The following is a 25,433-nucleotide window of genomic DNA, read 5'->3' as shown; positions in this document are numbered from 1 at the left end:
CTTCCCAAACATAACAGCTGTTTCTAAAGGAGTTCAGCTTGTTCAAATCCAGTAGCACCAAAGGTGGTTGTTTTCCTGTAAGTCTCAATTTTCTGTGGAGTAAAGAAGCATTGTATTAAAATGCTACTGTGTCACATAAAAGAGTTTGAAATTTGTTTATAATGCAAAATAAATATTCATGGAGTTATATAAATTGCCGCCATCTGTAGATAATTAACTTTAGGCAAGAACAATGCCTATATTTTTTTGGTCAGAGGTCAAGGATCTAGAGTTGAAAATTTATAACAACTGAAAAATCGTAACAAAGTTTGGCATCCACATCACTTCGTGTTTTCAGTAATCAGTATTTAATTATCCTAATTATCAGACACAAGATTGTTTCTTAGCCTTTGCCTCATGTTCATGACTTTACGCAAGGGCAGAGTTGCTGAGTATGGTAGTGCTCTCCTTAGGTTGTCATGTTTCCAGATAAAACTTTTATCAGATGAAACCATTTTTCAAGAATTAGAAATACAACTCAGCCATATTGGTCCTTTCCTGACAAGTTTGAGACCAGAATTTGGCAAACTTCTTGTCATTCTCTTCCTTTCCAAAAATTGGTTCTGCAAAGTCATTTCTGAACTTGCATGGAATACTTTTATTGAAAATTACCCACTATCTATTTATAGCATTTAAAATTACCCACTGTCTGATATATCATTTACCCTGGATGATTTTATTCCTGCAATTTTGTCTGATGAGGTAGTGAGTACAGTGTAACCCTTTTGAAAAATTCAGGCTTAATAAAGTCAGAAGGGATGCAAACAGACAAGTTGATAGAGGAAATTTTACAAGAAAGATTTGGTTTTGTGGGGACACAAGTTCTTAAATACTTCAACTTATTAACAATTGCAAGGAAGATTTGGTTTGGGGAAAACATGTTCTTAAATACTTCAAAGATTTAGTTTTGTGGGGAAACACGTTCTTAAATAGTTGACGTTGTTAATGATTACGAGGAACATTTGGGTTTTTATTGGGAAAGATGTTCTTAAATACTTCATTTTATCAGTTTTGCTGAACGATATGTATGCCACCTTGTATATGCAGATTTGGTATAGCTCTTGGACTCGTTTATCCAAACTACTTTTATCTTAGCACTTTTTTGTCATAGAGGATTTTGGATAAGCAAGGTTCTACTGAAACTTGTTAACAGGTATATTTAATGTGTTTTATTTTTATTTGTGGGGTACCAGTTTTTATGAACTTCATGGATGTTAGGGATGTTATTGCATGGTGGGGGGTGTCTGTTAAATGGAATATAATTAAAAAAGTATCATGTTTATTCATTTCACTTCAGCCATTCTCTGTCATATTCAAAAATGCATACATGTTGATGGTTATGGAGTTTATTTTGAAAGGGAGTGGCATCAAAGGTTAGCTGGTCTAATGCCAACCCTGACTATTGCCAAAAATGTTTGAGTGCTACCTTAAATACCCAGTTAAATAATATCCTTGTGTAATAATATCCTCGTGTAATAAACATCCTCATGTAATAATATCATCCTCATCAGTAAAGAGGACTAATTTTTATCCTGAGAGGCACATAAGTGATTTTACTCCCCACTGAAAATAAAACCATGAAAATTTGTATTTGTTGGACTAATTCACAGCAACTTCTGAAAGGAAGATTTTCTTGACACACTTTGAAGCCTTTTTCTAGTCCCAAAAAGATAAAAAAAAATGTAATAATTTTCTTCAATTAATTCCAGTGCTAATCTTCATCAGGTTCATACATGAAAGCCATTTGAATGTTTGTCACAGGGTTAAAATATCATGGCAGCTTACGCTATTTTCTCCTTTTTATTTTGGATTTCAACTTGTTTATGTGGAGATAGATTTTAATTTTAATCAACATTTCCAATGTCCTTGTTTATTTTGTTGACTTGTTTGCTTTGGTCAACTTAGTCATGTTTATTAAATAGAAGTTGTCGTCACCTAGAATCTGCAAATCAGCCTAAAGGTCTTAAATTGTTGGGCATGAGTTTCATCATGAGCCTTTAAAGCAGCCAAATTTATGCAGGTTTTTAAGATTTGAGTGGAAAAAAATGTCTTTCATTGAAACTCCTGATCAAAAGTCTTGTAGCCTCTGGGCTAGGCCTTAAAGTTTGATCAAAAGTCTTGTAGCCTCTGGGCTAGGCCTTAAAGTTTGATCTCATCCCTCTGAACAAAGTTTATCAAATCAGTTCCTAGTTATCCATGTTCATCCAAAATATGCATAGGCATAAAAGACCTGTTAGGTCATGAGGCAGTTTATTAGCGTAGATTTTTTTTATTGGAAAAAAGTATTTCATTTGTCTGTGGACAGTTTTTGATCAAACTTTATTAACTAGAAGAAGTGTTGAACATGACAGGTGGTGAAGAAAGCCAAATGATCATAAGGATCACATGGAGAAGTTGTTGGAAATATCACTGATTTTCCCATTAAAATCCATATTAATACAGAGATAGAGATATAGTGAGGAATGTCCAAAGACCACATCACAGAAATAATTTCATGTTTTTGGAAATGACATTCTAATGCTTGATTTGCTGTGTGCAAAGGTTTGGTGGAGCACAAGGGAAGATGTTTGAATTGGGGGTCTAACCCGAGAGTTTAAAGTTATTCCTGAGTACTTGGGCAAACAATTACATGAAAAGAACTACACATGAATGTTATTCTTACATGAGAAGTGCAGACATTAAATTTCTACAACAACTTGAAATACACAAAAAAACACACACAAAAAACAAACCCCCAAGTTTTTCTATACTGTAGACAGAGAAAGTCACTTGGCATGCATAACTTTACTTGTGACCTTGTTTAGTATTCTGTCTTGTTTCAGTTATCAGATACTCCTGCCACACTGAAGACAAAATCACACATTCACACATTATTTGGACAAAACAAAAGCCGCATCCATCATGCTGTACAGTCGTCTGTAACTAGCATGAGACTGTCCCAGGATTGTAATAAGTAAAACCAAAACTGTACAAGCAAAACAAAAAACTGTGCAAGTAAAACAAAAAACTGTACAAACAAAACAAAAAACTGTGCAAGTAAAACAAAAACAACTCAGTGCAAGAAATCAAACATGATTTTATTAGTCCATATGACCAGTGATGGATTGTGGGTTCAGGGACAGGATTAGAAAGGACGATCATTATCATATGCAGGGAAATAAAGTTTGGTTTGCATAATAATAAAGTTATTAGCTAGTTTATTTCATTTTTGAGTGAGGTAAAGGCCAGAGGTCAGTGTCAGAAAGAGGTAATATTTATCACTTGTAAAACAATAACTTTATAAAACTGATGAAATTGTAAGACAAATGTCTTCAGTCAAGCAGAGAAAATTCATATCAGGTACACATTACCATGCAGTTAGCCAAGTTTGAACCCAGGTGTTAGTAAAAGAAATTTATTTTGTATGTTTTGTGAAATGTTAAGAGACACTTTGCAGTCCAGATGTGCTTGAATTTCAGTTAAAACTCTTAGAAAAATGTTATCTCTCATCCACACATTCCTTGAAGACACCATAATTACTTTTAATGGTGACATGTAGCAGGACACAGAAGGACAGGAAGATATTTTTTATCGAAGTTTGTAAAGTTTAGCCCCAAAATAAGAAACTGATTCTTATAGACATGACTATAAATACACGGTTTTCCCCGTGCTGCTTAGGGAACTTGGGCTTTTGTGTACCAGTGCTTTTTGTAACGATTTTAGCACATGTAATGTTTTATTGTAAAAAGAAATATGATTTGAAATAGTTAAAATTAATTATAAATTTACATTTGATGTGTACATGTTGTTTTTATCTAGTCATACAATGATTTCTTTTCTTTATGCATGTGGTGTTTTGCTAACTTTTGCTGCATGTTGTAATGATTTAATGCCCTGCTATTGTTTGAAATGGAATGAAATGCATATAGTGTTGTGATGTGTAGTATGTTGAGAACTGTTTGGTGTTGTTACCTTTGTCAGTCGATCCTATGTTATATCTAACCAACATTAATGGAAAGCGGGACATAGCAGTCACTTTTCTGCCAGGGCTGACAGTTTGTCATTGTTTTGGTTCAGGTTTTTTCAGCAGTACTTTGAACATGGGTTTGATTTTAAGAAGACCATTTGTCATGTTTTCAGGTGGTCAGTCCTGTACAGTACTGATATGACACTGGATGCCTTTATGTCCGGTATTTTTATTTTGAAACACCCAGCCTTTAAGAACCACAAATTAATATTGTTTGTCATATTTGGTTAATATAATATATTTGTCATTAAGATCATAATTATATTGGTCCTGTGAATGCAAAGCACCATGTTTGCATCTTTGTAATGTTGATCATACTTGTAGGCTGGGATGATGTCACGTACTTTACAGCCAGAGTTCCTCCTGACCGTAATGCTATCGTTTATGCATGTTTGCATTGGAGTTAGCAGAATGGTGTCCAGTATTTTCATTAGTGCCCACCCTACTGGCCAGGCCTTCTTATTGTGTCTGTATATGTATAATAATTAATATTATGGATATTAATTTCATTAATGTGGTTATTATAATCAAATAGTAATAAAATGTTCCATGTAAATTATCATTTTTGGTGTGTTTAACACATTTTACACATCAGAAAAAAAGTAAACTGCTAAGTGAAGTCTGCCAGTGGTGTTTGGTATGGATATAAACTGTCTTCATTATTATGCCCATGCAGTCTTGTGGTCAGTTCAGGTAGGACTGATTAGCACATTCCTCAGCTGTGTGCAGCAGCTCTGTCAGATGTTGCTTTTTTTTAAAAGAAATTTTCCCAGTGTTTTCTCCAGGATACTGATGTTCTATGAATTTTCCTAAATTTAATGACCACCCATCCACTACTAAAAATGAGTGAGTAAGCAAATTCAGAAAGTCAGTTTGCCGTAAGCATGAAGAAACCTGTATTTTTCATTAACAAAGCTCGATGTGATGATGTATGAGCTTGCCCAGTAAAAAGAAAAACACATCAAAATGTAGGCCAAGAGTCCCAAGGCTTTAAATCCTTTCAGTTAAGTCGTAAGAAAAAAAACAAATTTGATAGTCCTGAGCATGGACTATTGATCTGAACATGTGGAATTTTAATATTAGATTTGAAGAAGTTAGTTAAAGTTCATGCCAGAGTTTTAGTATAGATCAAGTTGATATGCAATACTCAAATCATCGTGTATCAGCCAAGTTGAGTTGCTTCCCTTTTAAGGTCAAAACATGTATATAGCCATTGTAAGCAAATACCAGTAAACTAAAGCGCCAACACTAGATTTTACAATAATAAACCATCAGAGTGAAACTCATCAATATGTTTGCACCGATTAATTCCTAAAGACCTTGATTTCATGTCACCTTGTTAAATTTCTGTCGTTTGTACTAAAAAATAGTTGGCACATAGCAGTTGCAGTCACAGAGTCTACCTCCAGATTGAAAGCAAAATATTGAGAAAATCTAAAAGAGACAATATTGTGTGAATTTAATTGGAATGTGCAAGTTTATTTACAAATGTATCACTGCAGATTTTGAAAAACAGTCCAAAAATAAGGCTACAGCAGCAGCTTAGGAGTTGTCTGCACTGATTTTAAAAGGGGAGCTGACCCTACACATAGACGTTACCGTGATGTTGCCACATTTTCACTTTTGTAAATGAGACAATCTGTTTTTGTTTTCCTGCCAAAGGACCATGAGATTTCAACAGTTATCAAAATACATGTAAATAATCCAGCTTAGTAAGTTCTTAGGTTTTCACAGAAATGCAAGTGGACATTGCTATGACAGTCAACAGACTCTTCTCACATTTGACTAGATTAGAGCATATCACATTGATAATGACTACATTGAAACTGAATTTTATAAAATAAATTAAATTAAAACATGTATTTCACCTGACAAGATTTCTTTAATTGGTATGTATTTCTTGGCAGTATTAACACCACTAGGCATTTCCCAACATATTCATTGATCAACATTTTGTTATATATTAGAAAAATTACGTTTAAAGCAGTCATACAAAAAGTATGATTTCTTACTAAAATATGCAAATTTCATGATGTTGATTCCAGTTTTATGGGCACATTTTTGACAATAAAATGAGCAAGATGTCAAGTTTTTGTTTCACAGTTTTGATTGAGAATGTTAAATGTTAATAAATAGGAGTCTGTTATTTACATTTCTATAAGAAGAAAAAAATGGGATCCTCACCCAGTGCATTAAAATGAGAGAGCAGTGTAGTTATTAAAATCATTTTACCAGCTTGGTGAGACTGTGGTAAAGATGCAGTTTCCATTATTCAGTGGTAATGTCTGTTCTATGCAGTTCTAATGGACACAGCATTGTGTCATTTCATAACAGATTTCTAATGCATACAGCTTTGTGTCATTGTCAGTACACAGTTCTAATGCATACATCATTGTGTCATTATCAGTATACAGTTCTAATGCATACAGCATTGTGTCATTGTCAGTACACATTTCTAATGCATACAGCATTGTCGTTGTCATTACACAGTTCTAATGCATACAGCATTGTGTCATTGTCAATACACAGTTCTAATGCATATAGCATTGTCATTGTCATTACACAGTTCTAATCCATACATCATTGTGTCATTGTCAATACACAGTTCTAATGCATACAACATTGTGTCATTGTCATGACAGTTCTAATCCATACATCATTGTCATTGTCGATACACAGTTCTAATGCATACAGCTTTGTGTCATTGTCATAACACAGTTCATAAGCATACAGCATTGTGCTGTTAATGAATTGGAACAACTGCATATTTTATTTGGATTATAATGAAATTATATATATAGATTTTCAAAGCTAGCATTAACTCCACCTGTCATGAAGCAGATTATAAAGGATCTGTTTGTAGAATCTGTTTCCATAAAATATTGCTCCACACCCCCATTAAAAAAATTGAAGAGGAAGTTTGAGCTTGAATTCACTGCTTTGTGAAAATTCAGGAAAAATCACTGTTTTCTTAAAGAATGGTTGTGTATTAGTTTACTTTACTAGGGTATTTACCTAAAGAATGGTTGTGTATTAGTTTACTAGGGTACTTACCTATAGAATGGTTGTATATTAGTTTACTTTGCTTGGGAACTTACCTATATAATGGTATGTATTAATTTACTAGGGTATTTATGTAAAAAATGGTTGTGTATTAGTTTACTTTACTAGGGTATTTAAAGGGCGCTCACCAGTTATTATGTACTTTTGAGAAAGTGACATATGTAAGGTGAAGTTGTTTGCATTTAAAACATGCACAATGGAGAGAATGTTGGCATACCTTTCTTTGCATATTGTACTTTTGGAAATTGTACATGATCTGAGCACACTGCTAACTAAAATGACTGCTCCCTTGTGCTGAAAAATCAGCCTGAATTAGTCTAAAGTACACTATGCATAGCAGCTATTAAAATAGGGAAAATGAATTTTGCCAGATTAGACAGTACCAACTTCTGAAAGTGTAATGAATGAATTACCATTTACCAAATATATAAAATGTATTAAAAAGTTATCGGCTCTTTTTTGTACAATTTACCTCTGAAGTTCAGGAAGTGAAAATGACCAAGTGGAGCTAGCCCTTTTTTGAAAGGTGCACATCTGGAGTAAGACCAAGCTGTATACTCTATAACCCATATTACACCCATAAATCATACACCAAAATAAAGGAAATTAAAGGTTCTTTGAACAATACCTAAGATGTACAAGGTCTTCTTTAAATAGCCAGTATAACCAGTGAGGAAAGCCGGTGAAATTCTCTTTCTTTAAATTCTAACCCTATGAAAATTGTGAAACTGTAGAGTGTCACCCTACCTATAGAATGGTTGTATATTAGTTTACTTTATTAGGGTACTTAACTATAGAATGGTTGTATATTAGTTTAATTTACTATAGTATTTACCTAAAGAATGGTTGTGTATTAGTTTACTAGGGTACTTACCTATAGAATGGTTGTATATTAGTTTACTTTACTAGGGTACCTACCTATATAATGGTGGTATGTTTACTTTACTAGGGTACTTAACTATAGAACAGTATGTATTAGTTTACTAGGGTACTTACCTATAGAATGGTTGTGGATTAATTTAGTAGGTTACTTATTCAAAAGCACACACATATTTAAAGGAATAGTTATGCTGTGTATGTAGACCATTTTGTCTGTATTGATGATAGACGAAGAGCTGATGGGATGGCCTGTTGTCAGTCATCCATGATTAGTCTTAATTATATCAGCTTAGGGTTTACGCTAAAAAAGCTTCAGGTGATAACAAGTTAGTCTGAAATGAAACAATGTGGATCTAACATCCAGTATAGCCACGACAGCAGGCATCTTGAAATTCTCACTACTGCTGCTCGTGAATGGAATCAGCATATGGGTTTCACTGGAAGATTTTTGTGGTATCTATTTGGTCTTTTAAAAAAATTGTGCTGATTTTGATCTAGTATGGCTTCCATGGTGGCCATTTTGAAATCTTATTACTGCTCCTTTTAGATGGAAATTCATATCAACATTGAGCTTTCACCAGAAGACTTCTTATGATGTGTACTGATTAAAAATGAGAATTTCACCAGAAAAATAATTATATCTAGTTGTCCTGAATGAATAAGGTGCCAATCTGCCCTCAGATATGACTGCCGCAATAAACATATTGAAAATCTTGTAACTAATTCTCCTGAATGGATTGTCTTGTCAGCATGGGGCTTTCACCAAAAGAGTTCTAATAGTGTCTGCTTTGTCTTAAATCAAAATGATGTCAATCTTTTATCAGATATGGCTGTCACAGAGGCTAATTCAATAATCTTATCAATCAAGAACATCAGAAATGGCTTCATCATGCACTAGTTAAAAAAGTAGACATTACAAAGGGAACTGTTACATAGACATTGCATAGGAAACTGTTTGGTAGACATTGCATAGGGGACTGTTACATACACATTACATAGGGAACTGTTGGGTAGACATTGCATAGGGGACTGTTACATAGACATTGCATAGGGAACTGTTAGGTAGACATTGCATATGGAACTGTAATGCAAATATTGCATAGGGAACTGTTATGTAGACATTACATAGGGAACTGTAATGCAAATATTGCATAGGGAACTGTTATGTAGACATTGCATAGGGAACTGTAATGCAAATATTGCATAGGGAACTGTTATGTAGACATTACATAGGAAACTATTACATAGACATTGCATAGGGAACTGTTACATAGACATTGCATAGGGAACTGTTACATAGACATTGCATAGGGAACTGTAATGCAAATATTGCATAGGGAACTGTTATGTAGACATTGCATAGGGAACTGTAATGCAAATATTGCATAGGGAACTGTTATGTAGACATTACATAGGAAACTATTACATAGACATTGCATAGGGAACTGTTACATAGACATTGCATAGAGAACTGTTAAATAGACATTGCATTGGGAACTATTATGTAGACATTGCACAGGGAACTGTTACACAGACATTGCATAGGGAACTGTAATGCAAATATTGCATAGGGAACTGTTATGTAGACATTACATAGGAAACTATTACATAGACATTGCATAGACAATGTGGGTATGTGAGAAAGCTTGCCAGTAGCTTCTCGTGGGTCGGTGGTTCTTTCTGGGGTTTTCCGGGTTCTTCCTCCACCATTAATACTGGCCGCCATGTATAGCCTATCGTGCTGAAAAATGGCGTTAAACCCCACAACAACAACAACAATTACATAGACATTGCATAGGGAACTGTTATATAGACATTGCATAGGGAACTGTTAAATGGACATTGCATTGGGAACTATTACGTAGACATTGCATAGGGAACTGTTACATAGACATTGCATAGGGAACTGTTACATAAACATTGCATTGGAAATTGTTAGGTAGACATTATGTAGGGAACTGTCAAACATTACATAGAGAATTGTTAGGCAGACAATGCATAGGGGAACTGTTAGGTAGACATTACATAGTGAACTGTTAGGCAGACATCACATAGGGAGCTGTTTCTGTCCAGTTATAAAACTGCATCCAAAACATCACCAGAATATTGAATTTATTGTAAGTTTTTCTTGTTTGCATATGAAAGAGAATTTCATAAGATTATTTGGGTTTTACAGATATATTCTCTTTCACTGGTTCACAGGTCATTGATAATACTGCACCTAATCAACCAAAGATCTAAAAAAATAACTTAATTTAAATAAACAAAGAGCATAAGACAAAAAAAGTTCTACGAAGTTGCATAGGTTGAGCGCACTGCTTAAAAACTGTGATGGTATTCAGGGATCTGTCTTTAATTAGTCATTTATATATATTGTTCGGCCTAAAAAAAAATATTGGTACTTATAAGACAATTTTACCAATTAAAATATTGTTATAAAGCAATGTTGCCTGTTGTAACATCTTTATAACATGACAGTAATTATTATATTGCTTCATGGACAGTGAGGGTGCATTGAGTTGCGGTAGTAGGAAAAATATAACTGGGTGGATGAGTGGCCAAAAGCACTTTTAATGATTGCTACTGTCTCACCTTTGCCCACATGGGTTTAAGTCTCAGGGTCGGCCAATGTGGGTATGTGAGAAAGCTTGCCAGTAGCTTTCCATGGGTGGTTGGTTTTTACTGAGGTTTTCCCAGGATCTGCCTCCACCAGTTATACTAGCTGCCATGGTTACGATGCATTGAAAATGGTATTAAACCCCAAATAACAACAGTTATATTATGCTGGATTTTCCTTGATTGTACCATGGAGAATTTAAGTGAAATATGCAGTTGAATCTTGTCTCATAAGTTAATAGTGCTGTTTTCAATGTTATTGGTTTGGCACTTTGTTTATTGTAGCAAAGCAACTAACCCTAGAAAGCAACTAACCCTAGATTTCTCACTAATCCTGTAGTGCTGAGTCAGCAATATCAACATACTGAGTGAGCAAAGTCAATTAACTAAATGTGTTGTATTGAAAACTTAAAGTCACCAGGCCATTCCAATTGGATTCTTGAAATAATTTTTTTAATTTCCTAATATTTATTGAGCAGTTACTCTCTTTACTAACACAAGAGGAGGCATGAGAAATTGGTTTGTTTACCTTTTTGCTTCAAGTTAAAATTTATATAACAGATAATTGAGTTGAGTTTGCAAAGTTATTACCATTCAGATCAGAATGATATTTGTATGTATTGATTTCCCATGCCTGCAATAACCTATGCCTTGTAATGTCTTTCTGCATGTCGATGCTTGCTTGTGTAGTTAAGTGACAATATGCCTTTTGTCGGTTTGCTTCTTTGGCTGGGTGAGCCTGACTTAAATGTCTGTTCTGACTTGATGTGACCCTTTCTAATCGGCATCCTTATCTTTATATTATCAAATACAGCTGGACACTGGGTTTAGGTAATGCTCTAGACTCGGGACGCATAGGTAATTTGGCGAAGGATTATAAAAGCAAGCTGGTCAGTAGTCAAGATTTCAGCAGCACGTGGCCCTACAAATATCAGTTTACCACGACAGTAAGTCTCAGTGTTTTGCTCTTTAACTTCCTGTTCATTTTCCTTTTATTTTTATATCTTTTTACTGTATATCCATACACACATAATTTCCCATATTTGGCACTGTTAGCTGACATAATATTCAACCACTAGCTTTTTCCCAAAATTATTCTACCCATTCCCACTGGTCTAGTTTGGCCTCTGACTTTTGTGTGAGGATCAATTAAAAATTCTAAAGTAAAAAGGAATTCCAACGTTCTCTGCATTCCCACATTTAAGTCCAAGTCCATAATTATTAAATCATTCACAGGCATCACAGATCATGAATTCTCATAATTTTTCTATACACTTGTTTTGTGTGGAGTTTCCTCCCATTTCACAATAGCATAATCAACGAAACTTGCAGCCCTGAGTTATGAACTCATTTACCTTATATATTTGCATATGAGTCAAGTTCGTCAGTAAACAGCATAGATTCAGATCTTCTGGTGCATAATGCACTGCCAGATCATGGTCAGTGTTATTTGTTCTACTGATTACACCTCACAAACTACATAGACCCAGACCTGCTGGCGCATTTTGCAATGACAGATATGGGTCTATGCTTTTGGATCCGACATATGCAAGTATATACGGCAATTGACTGTTTAGTGCTTTCTTTGAACTAACATAAAACTTACCTATGCACCACTGACAGGTCATAGTGTGTTTATTTCTTTAGCAAATGGAAAGCTAATGTCTGGACAGTATCACAAATGATAAATATTTATAAATTACTGAATTCTTTAATTTCATACAATCTCTTATTCTTCTTTAATCTGTTCATGAAAGAAAGCATAGCATTAAACAACTTCACAGGTTGCAGTATCTTGAAAGGTGGAAGGCAGTATGTTTTCAAAAGTGTCAGTATTGCACAAGTTTGCTTTTGGAATGACAAGTGCTTAGTTAGCAAAACACCATATATGCTTGGTTTACAAGTTCTTCATTGTACACCATATATGCTTGGTTTACAAGTTCTTCATTGTACACCATATATGCTTGGTTTACAAGTTCTTCATTGTACACCATATATGCTTGGTTTACAAGTTCTTCATTGTACACCATATATGCTCATATAACATATGCACCATAAGCAGCATGGACCTAGATCAGCAATATAAAAAAACTGCACTGTCAGATTATCTGGCAGTACATTTTACAGGTTTATTTCTATGCTGTTTGTAATTGGTGCGCATCGTATGTATAAGGTATACTTGATATCAGTGTTTGGTGGGTTCGGTTTATGAGGGCTTTGCTACATTTATCCAAGTGAAACTGTACCCATTACAGTGTAATTTGTATTAGCCAGGTAGTACTTAATACAAACTACCATGAATTCAGTTTTTCTTGGAGTACCAAATTTTTTTAGATTTTTGTGGTTGCTACAAATTGACCCAAATTTTTTTATTCTTTTGGGAAAACAATGAGTGTCATGAATTTCAGTACCAGTGTAAAAGTCATTGTGCTAAATAAAAAAAAATTTGCATCTTCAAAAATAATTGATTTCATAGTATTCTATAGAATGGACTGACCGACATTTCTCCAAGATATTGGATTTATTCATAATATAGTTGGGGGCCCCCGAGTGGCTGAGTGGTCTAAAGCTCTGTCCGTTACGGATCACTGCCATCTCACCTCTGTCTTCGCCGGTTCGAGTCTCAGATTCAGCCAATGTGGGTATGTGAGAAAGCTTGCCAGTAGCTTCTCGTGGGTCGGTGGTTCTTTCCGGGGTTTGCCCGGGTTCTTCCTCCACCATTAATACTGGCCGCCATGTATAGCCTATCCTGTGCTGAAAAATGGCGTTAAGCCCCACAACAGCAACAACAACAACATAATATAGTTATTTTTGTCAGTTGTTGGACAACCAATTTCCCACTTAAAATTTATATCTTCTGTTAAGTCCAGTAAAACGGTGTTGACTCTTACAGATGGGTTTCATTTATCCTTTTACAGGTCATTTTTGCAATTGGTTAAATTTTGCATTTTTGTATGTTGTTGGACTACTGAAAGCCACCATTTTATATTTATGTTCCTTTCTGTTAAAGTTGCAAATTAGATAGCCAAACAACGGAACATGAAATTGGAAATTTTCAGATATAGCTCTTCAGACAAAAGTGGCAAAATTTGAAGCCACAGAAATAACCAGTTGTGTTGTAAATGAACATTAAATAGTTCCATTTAATGTTGTATTTGGTCAGATAATGGAAGCTGGATTATTGAATCAAGACTGTTATTTTCTAAATATCATATATATTTGTCTCATGTATTTTACTTGACATATCAGTGTTTAAGACAGTCTGGGGGAAAGCAAAAAAAAAAGAAAAAAATGCTTGGTAATAATAATCATTTATTAAAGATTTGTTTTGCATGAATTTTATTTTCATTTTGCACAGAATAGAACAATTTCTGTTCTCAAAGCATGGAATGATGTATGCAAGCTGGCATTCTTAGCCAGTGATCATGATGCACAGCAGGTGTTATTAGAATGTTAAAGAAATACAGTACATGTTATGTACATGGCTAGAATTGCATTTGTCCTTTATATAGAGTCATTTATCACTAGCCATTTCTATACTTAAAGTCTTTATAATGTCCTTTATGGACAGGCATCATTTATAGACATTTATTATGTTATGATCTTGTGAAGGTGTCCTTTATTTACAGTTATACTTTAGTAAAAGGTATTTGCAATTAGCCTTCTCTATCTTTTGCTCTTGTATAAGTTTATTTTATGTACAGGTGTCCTTGATGGATAGGCGTCTTTATATAGAGGCATTTATCATCACACAACTCTATTATAGGTTATTGTCTAAGTGTCCTTCTTATACCAGTGTCCTTTATTTACAGGCATTTATCGTAAGCCCTCCTTTTACAATGCTGTTGTCAATGTGTTTTTTATGTACAGGTGTCTTTTATATTGAGGCATTTATCATAAGTCCTAATACTAAACTGTTGTGAAACTATCTTTTATGTACTGGTATCTTTTATATGGGGGCATTTAAAGAAACCCCTGTACTAGCTAGTGTCAAAGTGTATTTTGTACAGAGGCATTTGTTAAAAACCCTTTCTAGATTAGGCACTTGTTAGTGTCCTTTATGAATAAGTATATTTTGTATGGAGGGAGGTATCCCTTGTGACAGCTTGTACTGTACTATGACTCGAATCACAGGTAGTGAATCTTGTCAACACTCTTTCAAACTCATTGATGACATAACATTGGTTTTTATCTGTTTTGGAGTGCATGGTGTTAAAATCTGTATGTACTGTTCAGTTAACACGTTTCATTTGGAGCAGCATCATGGTTGAAATGGATAAGCTTGTAGTGTCGGAATTTTTCAGAGTTTAGATTACTTTTATGTGTGCTTGACTCTACGGCAAAGCTGATTAAAATATGCCATAATTATCCTGATTTTCTGAAGTCAAAATTATCAAAATTTTCTCAGGCCTCCCAACTGGTTCAGATAATGCAAAATTTTATAGCACTTGAATGCTCAGGTGTTGACAGTATTTGTTTGGTTTGACCTGTCTATTGTTGCCAATGCTTTCAGTGGGGAGAAGTTGATTGGGTCGTGTCTGTATTTCTGTATGTCCATCCATCTTGACTTCACAAAAACAACTTGCACAAGTATATATGACTTGCTTATTTTTATCCATTTGTAAATGACACGATTTAATTTTCAGGCTTTTTCAGAAATTATTTTCACTTTTAAAAACTTGTACAATAAAGCAGTCATTTGAGGTAGACAGATGAAAATTGGTAAGCTTATTTGAATTTATATGGAGATGATCAGGCTAGATTTTCAAAGCATTGTTGCAATGTTTCAATTTTTTTCTTTTTGGACGTATATTTTTTGCAGCAGATGCTTTTATGTTGTACAACACAAATTGAGTTTATTGTATATTAACTGAAGCCTAGTCCAGTTTGCATGGGGCATAGTCCAGTTTTCACTTTTCTGTAGTGGTGTAAATGCATTTTATGTGAATGTCATAAAAGGGATACAAATCATTAATGCCACACATGTATAATGCAAAATACATACTTATCTTTGTATAAATATGTTTTGTAAAATGGAAAAGGCCCAGTAGATATGGAATAGGTCCAACAGGTATGGAAAAGGTAAAATAGATATAGAATAGTCTAAATAGATAATTGTATAGTCTAAATAGATAAAGAAGAGGCAAAATAGATACAGAATAGTCTAAATAGATATAGAAGAGGCAAAATAGATATAGAATAGTCTAAATAGATATGGAATAGTCTAAATAGATATTGAATAGTCTAAATAGATTTAGAATAGTCTAAATATATATATAGGATAGTCTAAATAGATATAGAATAGTCTAACTAGATATAGAATAGGCAAAATAGATATAGAATAGGCAAAATATGACCTAGTGATGACCTAGATCTAACATTGAATATTGATTAGGGTCTTTGCTATTCGTGTGAAATCTTAAAATAACAGCATTGATCCAGATAAGGTGGCACATGATGCATCATTAGATCTGTGCATGTTTTGAACACAACTGGTTACATGATATGCTATATATACTTTCTTATAAGACAAGTCAAACTGCAAACTGCACAGACCCAGATCTGCCATTGCATGATGCACTGGCAGATCTGGGTTTGTGCAATTTGTTAGGAGTAATCAGTAGAACAAACAACATAGACCCTGATTGGCTGGTGCATTATGCTACAACAGATCAGGTTTTTTTTGTTATTTGCAATTTGACTCAACTTGTACTCAGAAGTATATATGGTACTGATACTTCAGAAAATATAGTAAAATGGGGGAAAAGGCTGGGTGGTATTTGCTGCCAAGAGTGGATTGCATTTACCAGTATTTATATTATTAGTTTGTCAGAACTAAAGAAACAAGATAGTGTACCATATATGCTCCCTTATAAGATAAGACCAACTGCAAACTGAACAGACCCAGATGTGCCAGCAGTTTGATTTGATTTACAAGTGAGTATATAAGGTGTATTATTTAATCCGATATATATATATATATATATATATATATATATATATATATATATATATATATATATATATATATCACATGTAGATCATTTCAGTGTTTTACTACATTTGTATGCATTACTAGATCCATGCAGTTTAGAAGCTTCACAATTAAAGATGTGTGTGGTTCTTTCTTGTGATGTACAATGTAGATTTGTCAAGTGTTTTGAAGTGATCACTTGTGTATAAATTGGAATAATTCACGATGTTTCATCTGTATGTGATTTGGCATGAATGTGCTTGTGTGAAAGAGTGTATGTATCTTTAAACACCTGCAGAATTTCTAGTAATAAAATTGATCATCATTTTTACTAATTACTGTTAAGTTTTTTCTCCTCAGTTATTTCATCTTCAGTTATATCTCTTTTCAGGTCAGTTCCTCTTACTCGGAGTACTAAAGCATCGCTGATTCGATGACCAGGTGTTATTTATATACCAAGCAATATGTTGCCATGACAACACCTTCAAGGACACTCAGCATTTGTTTGCTGCATTTTGATGTTGCCATGGTGATGCTTGCTACCACCAAGAACTGTTACTAGAAACTGTGATCACATTGTGTCATCTATGCACAGTCTTTAAAGCGTTTTATTTCTCTTTGTTTTGAAAGCTACTTTAGAAGCAGCTTTGTAATTTGGACTGAATATTTATTATTATTATTAGCTGTACAAAAATATTACTGCTGTGGAATAGGTTTTATGCTGATCGCACATTTTATACTGTAGTTACAATAGATTCAATTGAAATCACACAGTGAACCACTGATATCCAGTGTCACTGGAGTTGTTATTAATAAATAATGTTGATGGTATTTCTGATGTTTTATGAATGATAATGTTAATAGTTCATAGGTTTCTTAGAGTCCTTTCGAGTCCTTCCAAATCTTTGGATTATCTACTGTGGTGAATGAACTTATTTCTACGGGTGCTAATTTTCATAGTTTGATAAAAATTTGAGTTTTGTTGGGGAGGCAGTAGTTTTGTATCCACAAAATGATTATTGTTTGTAAGTTCTTTAAATTTTGATTTTAGCTGCCACAAAATCCCTGAAAATTGGTACCCTGCCAAAACCAGTGACCTTAAAATATCAAATGCTTTTAATGTAAGCTGTAATAATAACCCCAGAGGCACAGCTTGTAAATCCTTTGAAAAGTTCGGGATGATCTGATCACTTGGGGAAAATTTTATTAACTAAAAAATAAATATTTCAGATATTGTTAAAATTATGGGATAGGTAAATAAGAGGTCCTACTTATCCACAGACTGCTGTTCATCCCTCTGGGTCAAAGGTCAATATAATCAGCTGTTTTTTTTTGTGTTGATGGAGCATATACAGTGACTGTTATTCCAGCTTTGTGATTTTTCAATGCTTATTAGAAGCAAGAGATCCTGGTGTTTTCTTGTCTTGTGATCACATAAAGGCCTCATGTTGTAATTCTTGTATGACCCAACATATTTCATGAAATTTTTAATTTCTGAATTGATAACAAAAATACTGTTATTCCACTTTATCTTGAAATGACTCTATGAGACCAAGAACATATATTTTTTTGGACTGGATGAGCTTGAAGGTATATCTAGCTATTAGTTTAATTTTTTCTTCTCCAAAATTGCAATTCCTATTAGTATGTCCTAATTAAATATTATATGAATTGTTAAATGAAATGTTTTCTATTGTATGAGGGGAACAATGATGTCATTGCATAAAGCTTGAATCCCTATTAGATTAAAACAAAATAATTGTATATCTTGGTATAGAATGAATTTATTGGAACGAAAACTAGCCTGATTAATTTTGATACAAGAGTTAACTCCCATTAGATATTGATATTATTTATCCGTGTTATTCATACAATATTGTTGCATTGATAGCTGTATTACAGTACTGTCCAGTGTTGTAGGGCTACAGTATATAACCCCTTGCTGATATTGTAGAGGATGCTTGTCGGAAGTTCTGGGCATGATAAAAAGAAACCAATTTTTTTTGTTGTTGCAGTTAAAGCAGGAAATGTTTTTCATGGTATCTTTTACAACTTTAACATGGATTAGTATTTTATTCCAGAGATTGTCTAATATGAGGTTTGGCTTAATTAAAAGTTTTATCTGATCCAGTCTGTATTCTGACTTTCCTCAGTCTTTTTTGGCTGATGATTATTTTCTTACCAATGGTATTAATAAAGAACTTTGATCATTTCTATGCAAATACAGTATGCTTTATGAGTTATTTTTTTCACAATTTTTTTAAATTTAGATTATGAACAATTTTAGATGATCCCATTATTTTCAGGGATGTTTATAACATTGGAGCTGGGCAATTTATTTGTAAAACTCTTCAGCATGAGTAAAGATTAAAACTCGTATATTGTTTCTTTGAATCGTATCTTGCTAGTCAGATGTTCATATTGAACTTCCTTCTGCAACACAAATAATCGTGACTGTCTACTCTGTTGTACAATACCTAATTCAGTTTGCAAAATTTCAGATACTAAAAATCAGATGGAGTGTCCACTCAGTGAGATATATGTATGCACACTGAAAGTGATTCCATTATAAGGTGGGGATCACTCCCATTATAAGGTGGGAATCACCCCTGGTGAATAGTCATTTTCACTTTCCATGTTTCTGGAGGGAATTTATTCACCCAGGTGCAGACTACTTTCTTATTTGCCTTGCACAGACTGAATTTTATTCCTGCTTTTAAATTGGTGATTGTGTGACCATTGAAGTTATATTTTTATATATTTTAGACATCTAATATAAATATTATCTGGATTGTTTTAGACTTAACGTAGAAACTGTATCTTAGACACTATTTGTGTCAGTTTTTAGAAATGTACATTTGGCTAAATTTATTTATGTTTAGGACTTAAAGAGTAATGTATGGACCATTCAAACATTCTGAGGAGTATTTGTGTGAAAATCAGTAACACAAGTAGATTTGTTAAAAAACAGAACGAAATATTTTGATATTCTTTTTGTGTTCACTTTTCCACATGATTAATTAAAAATCTGGTGACCCAGGTAACTTTTTTGTTAAAGTTGGTCACCTTTACACATGGATCTGAGTCTTGGACTCGGGTAATACAAATATTGAGAAAGATTGGGATAACTTCCCATGGATCAGTTAGTTGTTCTTCTTGGGGTTTTCCTTGGTTCTTTCTCTACCAAATATACTGGCTGCCATGTATAACCTATATGTTGAAAAATGCCATGAAACCCATAACAAAATAACAACATAACAATTCAAAAACTGTATAACATTAATAGATTGTCACATCATTTTTGACATGTTTTAATCATGGTATTTAATGTTTGTTAAAAGAAAGTGGTTCACAGGATGGAGAGGTTTTCATCTTCAGAATACAAATTATTTTGACTGTTTGACATGGTTTTTTTAAGGATCAAATTGTAGATCATTTTTGTTGAGCCTGCCATGTTGAAGCTCACCTTCATCAATTTGGGATCAGTGTCTGTCTTTTCATTTTTCCACATCCTAGATTAATATCAGTGTTACAGATTTTTAGATTAAGTACAGTATTATTGAAGCCTTTTAATTTATTTCTTAACTTTTTAGCTTACTGAAAGGTAGTGCCAACAAAAAAGTGTCATTTTCTTCTAATAGTTAAGCTAGACTGATAACTACTGTTCAGACTGATTCCATAATTATTTAAAAAAGATTTACAAATGGATATAAATTTTTAAATAATGAAATAAAGATTTCTATACATTGCAAGCTTATTATGTGATCTATGCATTAAGATGAACTTTTTTTAAATACTTGTACCACGAGTTGATGAGTTAATTAGCTGTTTTCCTTATTAAGATGCTTAGTTATGGTCACTAATATTTTCATTTGTATTTAATTACAAAGATAGCTTTAACTGTTCCATTTTATTGATAGTCTGCTAAGGAGAAATCCTGACTAATCATTTTGATTTTGAAGCATTGAAGCATATGATACCAGTACTTATATGTATTAGCCTCCGACCTACCAGGCATTGCTGTTGATCCACTGACATGGTTTGCCTATGAATTTATGCATCTCATTGGTTTGGTTTTGTGTTTTTTACGACAGTACAACACATGAAGGTTATATCATCCCAAGGCACCCAGATTTAGCAAGCTCGTCTCGTAGTGGAAATTAAAATTTCCTCCATGTGAAGGTACTTAACTAGTAATTGTAATTCTCTAGCTTTTGATTATATTAAGATTTGATTTGTTTCAATGACAGGTGCTTGATGGTGCCTTTATGATTATAGAGCTAGTATTGAGGTTTTATCAAGATTCATATAGTTTTCCGTTTGCCTCTGCCATATCCGTGTAGGGGCATATTATTGTTGACATATGCCATAGGTATTTACCATCCCTTCTTTGTCCTGTCCATCACAAATTTAATTTTTGCTGAAGGACTTAATGTATTGAAACCAAATTTGATACGAGGGCCAAGTTAGTAAGATTTCTGTCGAGTTTGACTTTCATCTTTGTCCAGCCAAATTTTACAGAAATATGGTTGCCATTTTGCTTTGAACTTTGCCCTTCAGATTCCATTCAGTAACCTCGAAGGACTTGATGGAGTGAAACCCAAATTTGAAATGAAGCTTTATATTATAATGACCTAAATTAAGCTCACTTTTCACTTTTAAGCAAAACTTTGCAGTTATGGCTCCTTTTTGCCTTTCAGTTACATCATATTGGTCAAGACATCTGTGTCATATATAGAAAATTTCAAGTTTTATATGACACATGATCGTGTGCATAGAGTTTGGAAACTTGGAAAATATGATGCTGTAGTGCACGGAGAGTTGCTCAGGATTTTTTTTTGGGTACTAGAGTTCATAAATAGTTTGTAATTTTGATATTTGGTTCGATTTGTCGGTTTGATTGAAAACTTCATTGATTTGGGTTTCCATATCTTATCGAGTTACTCGTTAACTACATCATTATTCTTTCAATGATTTCTTTATGAAATCTGATATATTTAAACCACAATATTTGTTGCACATTTTCATGAGTGAGAATTTATCAATTTGAATTATCCTTCATGCTTTTCCATTTCTGTTGTATTTGTAAATTTGTACATTGATCACATGGGACACCAAGGTTCTACTACAGATATATATATATCAGTTTTGATATTTTAAAAGGTACCTTGTCAGTAAATGGCACAATCATTTTGATGTTTGTGAAATATATATTGCTTTCACATGATTTGTCCATCTACTAGGAATAGCAGGGTGTGAAGGTTTTCATAATGCAATAATGTTTCTCTTTGTTTTGTCAAGACTTTTATGCAGTTTCCTTCTTTTAAAAAATGTGGCATGTGCTTGTTTGGATGAAAATAATGAACTGATTATATGAGTATGTGTCAAAAATCATTTATATATAATATTATTATTATGCTGTCACTATTTTGGTCCTATCTGTCAGATCATGTTTACATCCATGCATATGTCCGTCCATACAAAGATGCTTGTTAGCAAGATTGCACAAAAACCGCTCGACGACATAGACAAATGAAATTTTATAGGAATATTTGTCTTTTTATGTAGGTGACATGGTTGATTAGACTTTGAGGCCATTACAGCAGTTTTTCAAATGTGAGTTTATATACATTTTTAAACTTTTTGAACTGGGATGTTTTTGTACACAAACTTTGTCCACACAATTTTAAAGCAAAATAGGTAATGAAATTAGATATGCATATTTATAAATATTTTCAAAAATGAACAAAAAGCAATGTATACATATTAAATTATAAATTGACACTATCACATTAAATTACAAGTTGATGCTTACACATTAAATTATAAATTGACACACATTAGATTATAAATTAAGACACAAAAAAGTTATAAATTGACACTTGCACATTCAGTTTTAAATTGAGACACTAAATGATAAAATCGACACTTGCACAATTATAAATTGACATTCATTAAATTATAAATTGACACTTGCACATTAAATTATAAATCTATGCACATTAAATTGTAAATTGACACTCACTACATTATAAATTGACACCTACACATTAAATTATAAATTGACACTTTTTAAATTATAATTGACACTTACACGTTAAATTATTGACACTTAATACTTAACAGAGATGAAACCACTAATCCCAGGCTCCAGCATTTTATGTTGGATGCATCATTATACACCAAGAATTTATATAGAATGACACTAATGTAATCAAATATATAATTATAATTTGCTCCAAGCAGGACTCCAAACTCTGCTGTGAGTAATACCATCTATCACCTAACTCACATGCATCAGCACCCTAACTCACATGTTCATTCACACACACAAGCCTTCATAGATTGAGTCTCTCTAAATCTGGCAGACAATATCAGACCATATTTGATAGGACATAGTCCTCAACATGGACACCGTGTGAGATATATCTATACACCGTCTTAGTTCAGGTGAAGTCACAGTATGTGAGATAACACAAATTTCAGAACAGAAAAATTGGAAATGAACCTAATGCGTCTTTCAAGGAAAATTATCTGCCTTATTATTACATTTGCCTTTTAGATGAATTTATGCTTGATGAGTAGTATATGGCACACATGGGTCTCTTATTCTTATAGTTATCTATTGAAAAACAGGCAGCAGCAGTTTCTAATACAGTAAAACACAGTGTAATGAGACAGGTGGGAGACTGATTTGTCTTGAAAAAATGTTGTACCATAAATCAAATTTAATTAGGGTTCTAAATTATGGTACATGGGAGTCCATACAAACAAACAATTATGGTAAATAGCAGTTTACTGTACTTGTAATTGAAAACAATTTTCTGATAATTAATACATATGACTTTAAAGCCATTATTAACCATTTTAACTTTGGGCAAAATGGAAAATTATTGCAGCATTGGACAAGTACACATTTTGTCAGTTATTTAATTTTCAACCTCGACTAAAAGAATTGATTTGTTTCAAGTGTTCCCACAAAATATTAAAAAGGGTTTTATGGTGCTCTTAGTCAGTATAACGAATGTGCACAAATCATTGATATAAATCTTTTCATCCAATGCCGAAACAAAAAGTAAACATTCATATGAGAAGTTTGGAAATGTCAGGGGTTGTTAATTTGTGAATGTTTGGTGTTCAGATCTTATCATTTGAAGGAATTGATTATAATTTCACTGAAATATGTTTTATTGTGTAATGAACGCCTAACATCATGAATAAGACACTAATATTTTTGTTTGCTTGGTTGATAAAAATATTAAGTGATATCACAAATGGTGTTTTGACATCATTTACACAAAGATGTAATGTTCATGGAATCAGAAAGTCCTTAAGAGTCATTAAACTTAATTTATTTTGGTTTTGTTAAATCAATTCAATTATGCTTGTTATGTGAGAAATAAAATCTTTCATTTATGCTGATTTGTAAAGAAATTTATGAAACCAGGGCAATTTTAATCTTATGATTGACAAGGATGACAAAACAAATTGTTCAACTTGTTTCATAAATTTAATTATTGCTCTATTGATGATGTTCCCGACTTTGCAAGGAACATGATTCAAGTTCATTGAAAGTGATTATTATTAGCTGACATGCCATAAAGCCAAGTGAGTGTATGGCTTTCGTGCATTGTATGTATACATTGGTTAGTAACAACTTGTCAGAAATCACTTGACCTATTTGCCACTGAGTTTCCATGGGGCACTGTTGCATGCATGTCTTGAAGCTTGTTGAGTTGATGCCTATCCAATATAGCCACCATTTCCAAAAATAGAATCCTTTAAGCAGCTTCTCAAAGCTATGCAACAGAAATGGAGTCAAAGCATACTGGCATAAAGAGCTTTCAGATATGTACTAAATGATGCCAGTCTGCCATTAAATATGGCCACCATTTCTAAAAAAATGTTTTAAAATTTTTTAAATGATATCTTATCAAAAAACACTCAATAGTGCATGGTGGCATGAAGAGCTTTTGAGTTTATTCAGAAGATGTCAATCTTCCGTCAAGAATAGCCACCATTACAGGAAAAACATTTAAACCAGGCATTTGATCCCAGAAAACCTCTAAACAGGGTTATACTAACCATGACGATGCTTTCTGGCATAAAGACATTTCAGTATGGCTAGGTTATGCTGATGAGCTTTCAGATATGGATGAAGGCATTAAAGATATAGAAACACTGAAGCAAGTGGTCTGATATCATGTAAAATCAACAGCATTAAAAAATATATCTTGACCAACTGTTTTTACTAATGATCAGATGTCAGCCAGATGATTGATCTTGACCAACTGTTGTTACTAATGATCAGATGTCAGCCAGATGAGTGATCTTGGATCCACTTGAGCCTCTTATTTAAGAATTGTAAAGTCGGAGAAAATGGCCATGGTTTGGATGGTGTCATAACTAACTGTTGTCAAAAAATGTTGTAATTGTTATAGAGGGAGACTGCATAAAGCTTCACTTGAATCAGTTCACCACCTGATGATAATGGCAGTTTTACAGCATCAGTAAACAACCACCGACTTTGATAGTTGTTAATTTTTGTTGTTTTATTAGGATTTTGATGTGTACAATCTTGTATATTTCAGAAATGACTGATGAATCTGTGAGCTACATATATTTATATTTGTAGTAATTGTTAAAAACTATTTTGTAAATAAAGAGCTCTACTATTATTTGTACCCATTTCTAGACCAGTGTATTGACTCCTATTTTATCAGTTCTGACATTTTATAAAAATTAAACCTAAACCAAGAAAATGAAATCTTTTAATAAAATAGATTCCTTACATTGTTGTTTGTTTTTTAGTTGGACTAATCATAGATCAGAAGAGATGGAGTGGTCTGTTGTCCA

The 25,433-nt window shown here is 33.3% G+C and overlaps 1 protein-coding gene across 9 annotated transcripts in view; it reads left to right on the top strand.

Annotated features, from left to right (window-relative positions):
• LOC149807999 (dual specificity protein phosphatase CDC14A-like) overlaps positions 1–25,368 on the top strand; it is a 107,751-nt gene extending 82,383 nt beyond the window's left edge. For 5 of the 9 annotated variants that reach the window (XM_089972235.1, XM_089972278.1, XM_089972269.1 and 2 more), the window contains 2 exons: positions 11,418–11,550; positions 16,969–25,368. In XM_089972235.1, the coding sequence (XP_089828361.1) occupies positions 11,418–11,550; positions 16,969–16,995 (160 nt within the window). In that variant the 3' untranslated portion in view covers positions 16,996–25,368. The remainder of the gene's footprint in view (positions 1–11,417; positions 11,551–16,968) is intronic. The other 4 variants (XM_089972296.1, XM_089972288.1, XM_089972263.1 and 1 more) reach the window with 1 other exon arrangement.
• The last annotated feature ends 65 nt before the right edge of the window (positions 25,369–25,433 follow it).

Source organism: Sinohyriopsis cumingii, chromosome 1, assembly GCF_028554795.1.
Source record: "Sinohyriopsis cumingii isolate HCF-2022 chromosome 1, ASM2855479v2, whole genome shotgun sequence".
NCBI lineage: Eukaryota > Metazoa > Mollusca > Bivalvia > Unionida > Unionidae > Sinohyriopsis > Sinohyriopsis cumingii.
This window is presented reverse-complemented; position numbering and strand designations above follow the sequence as displayed.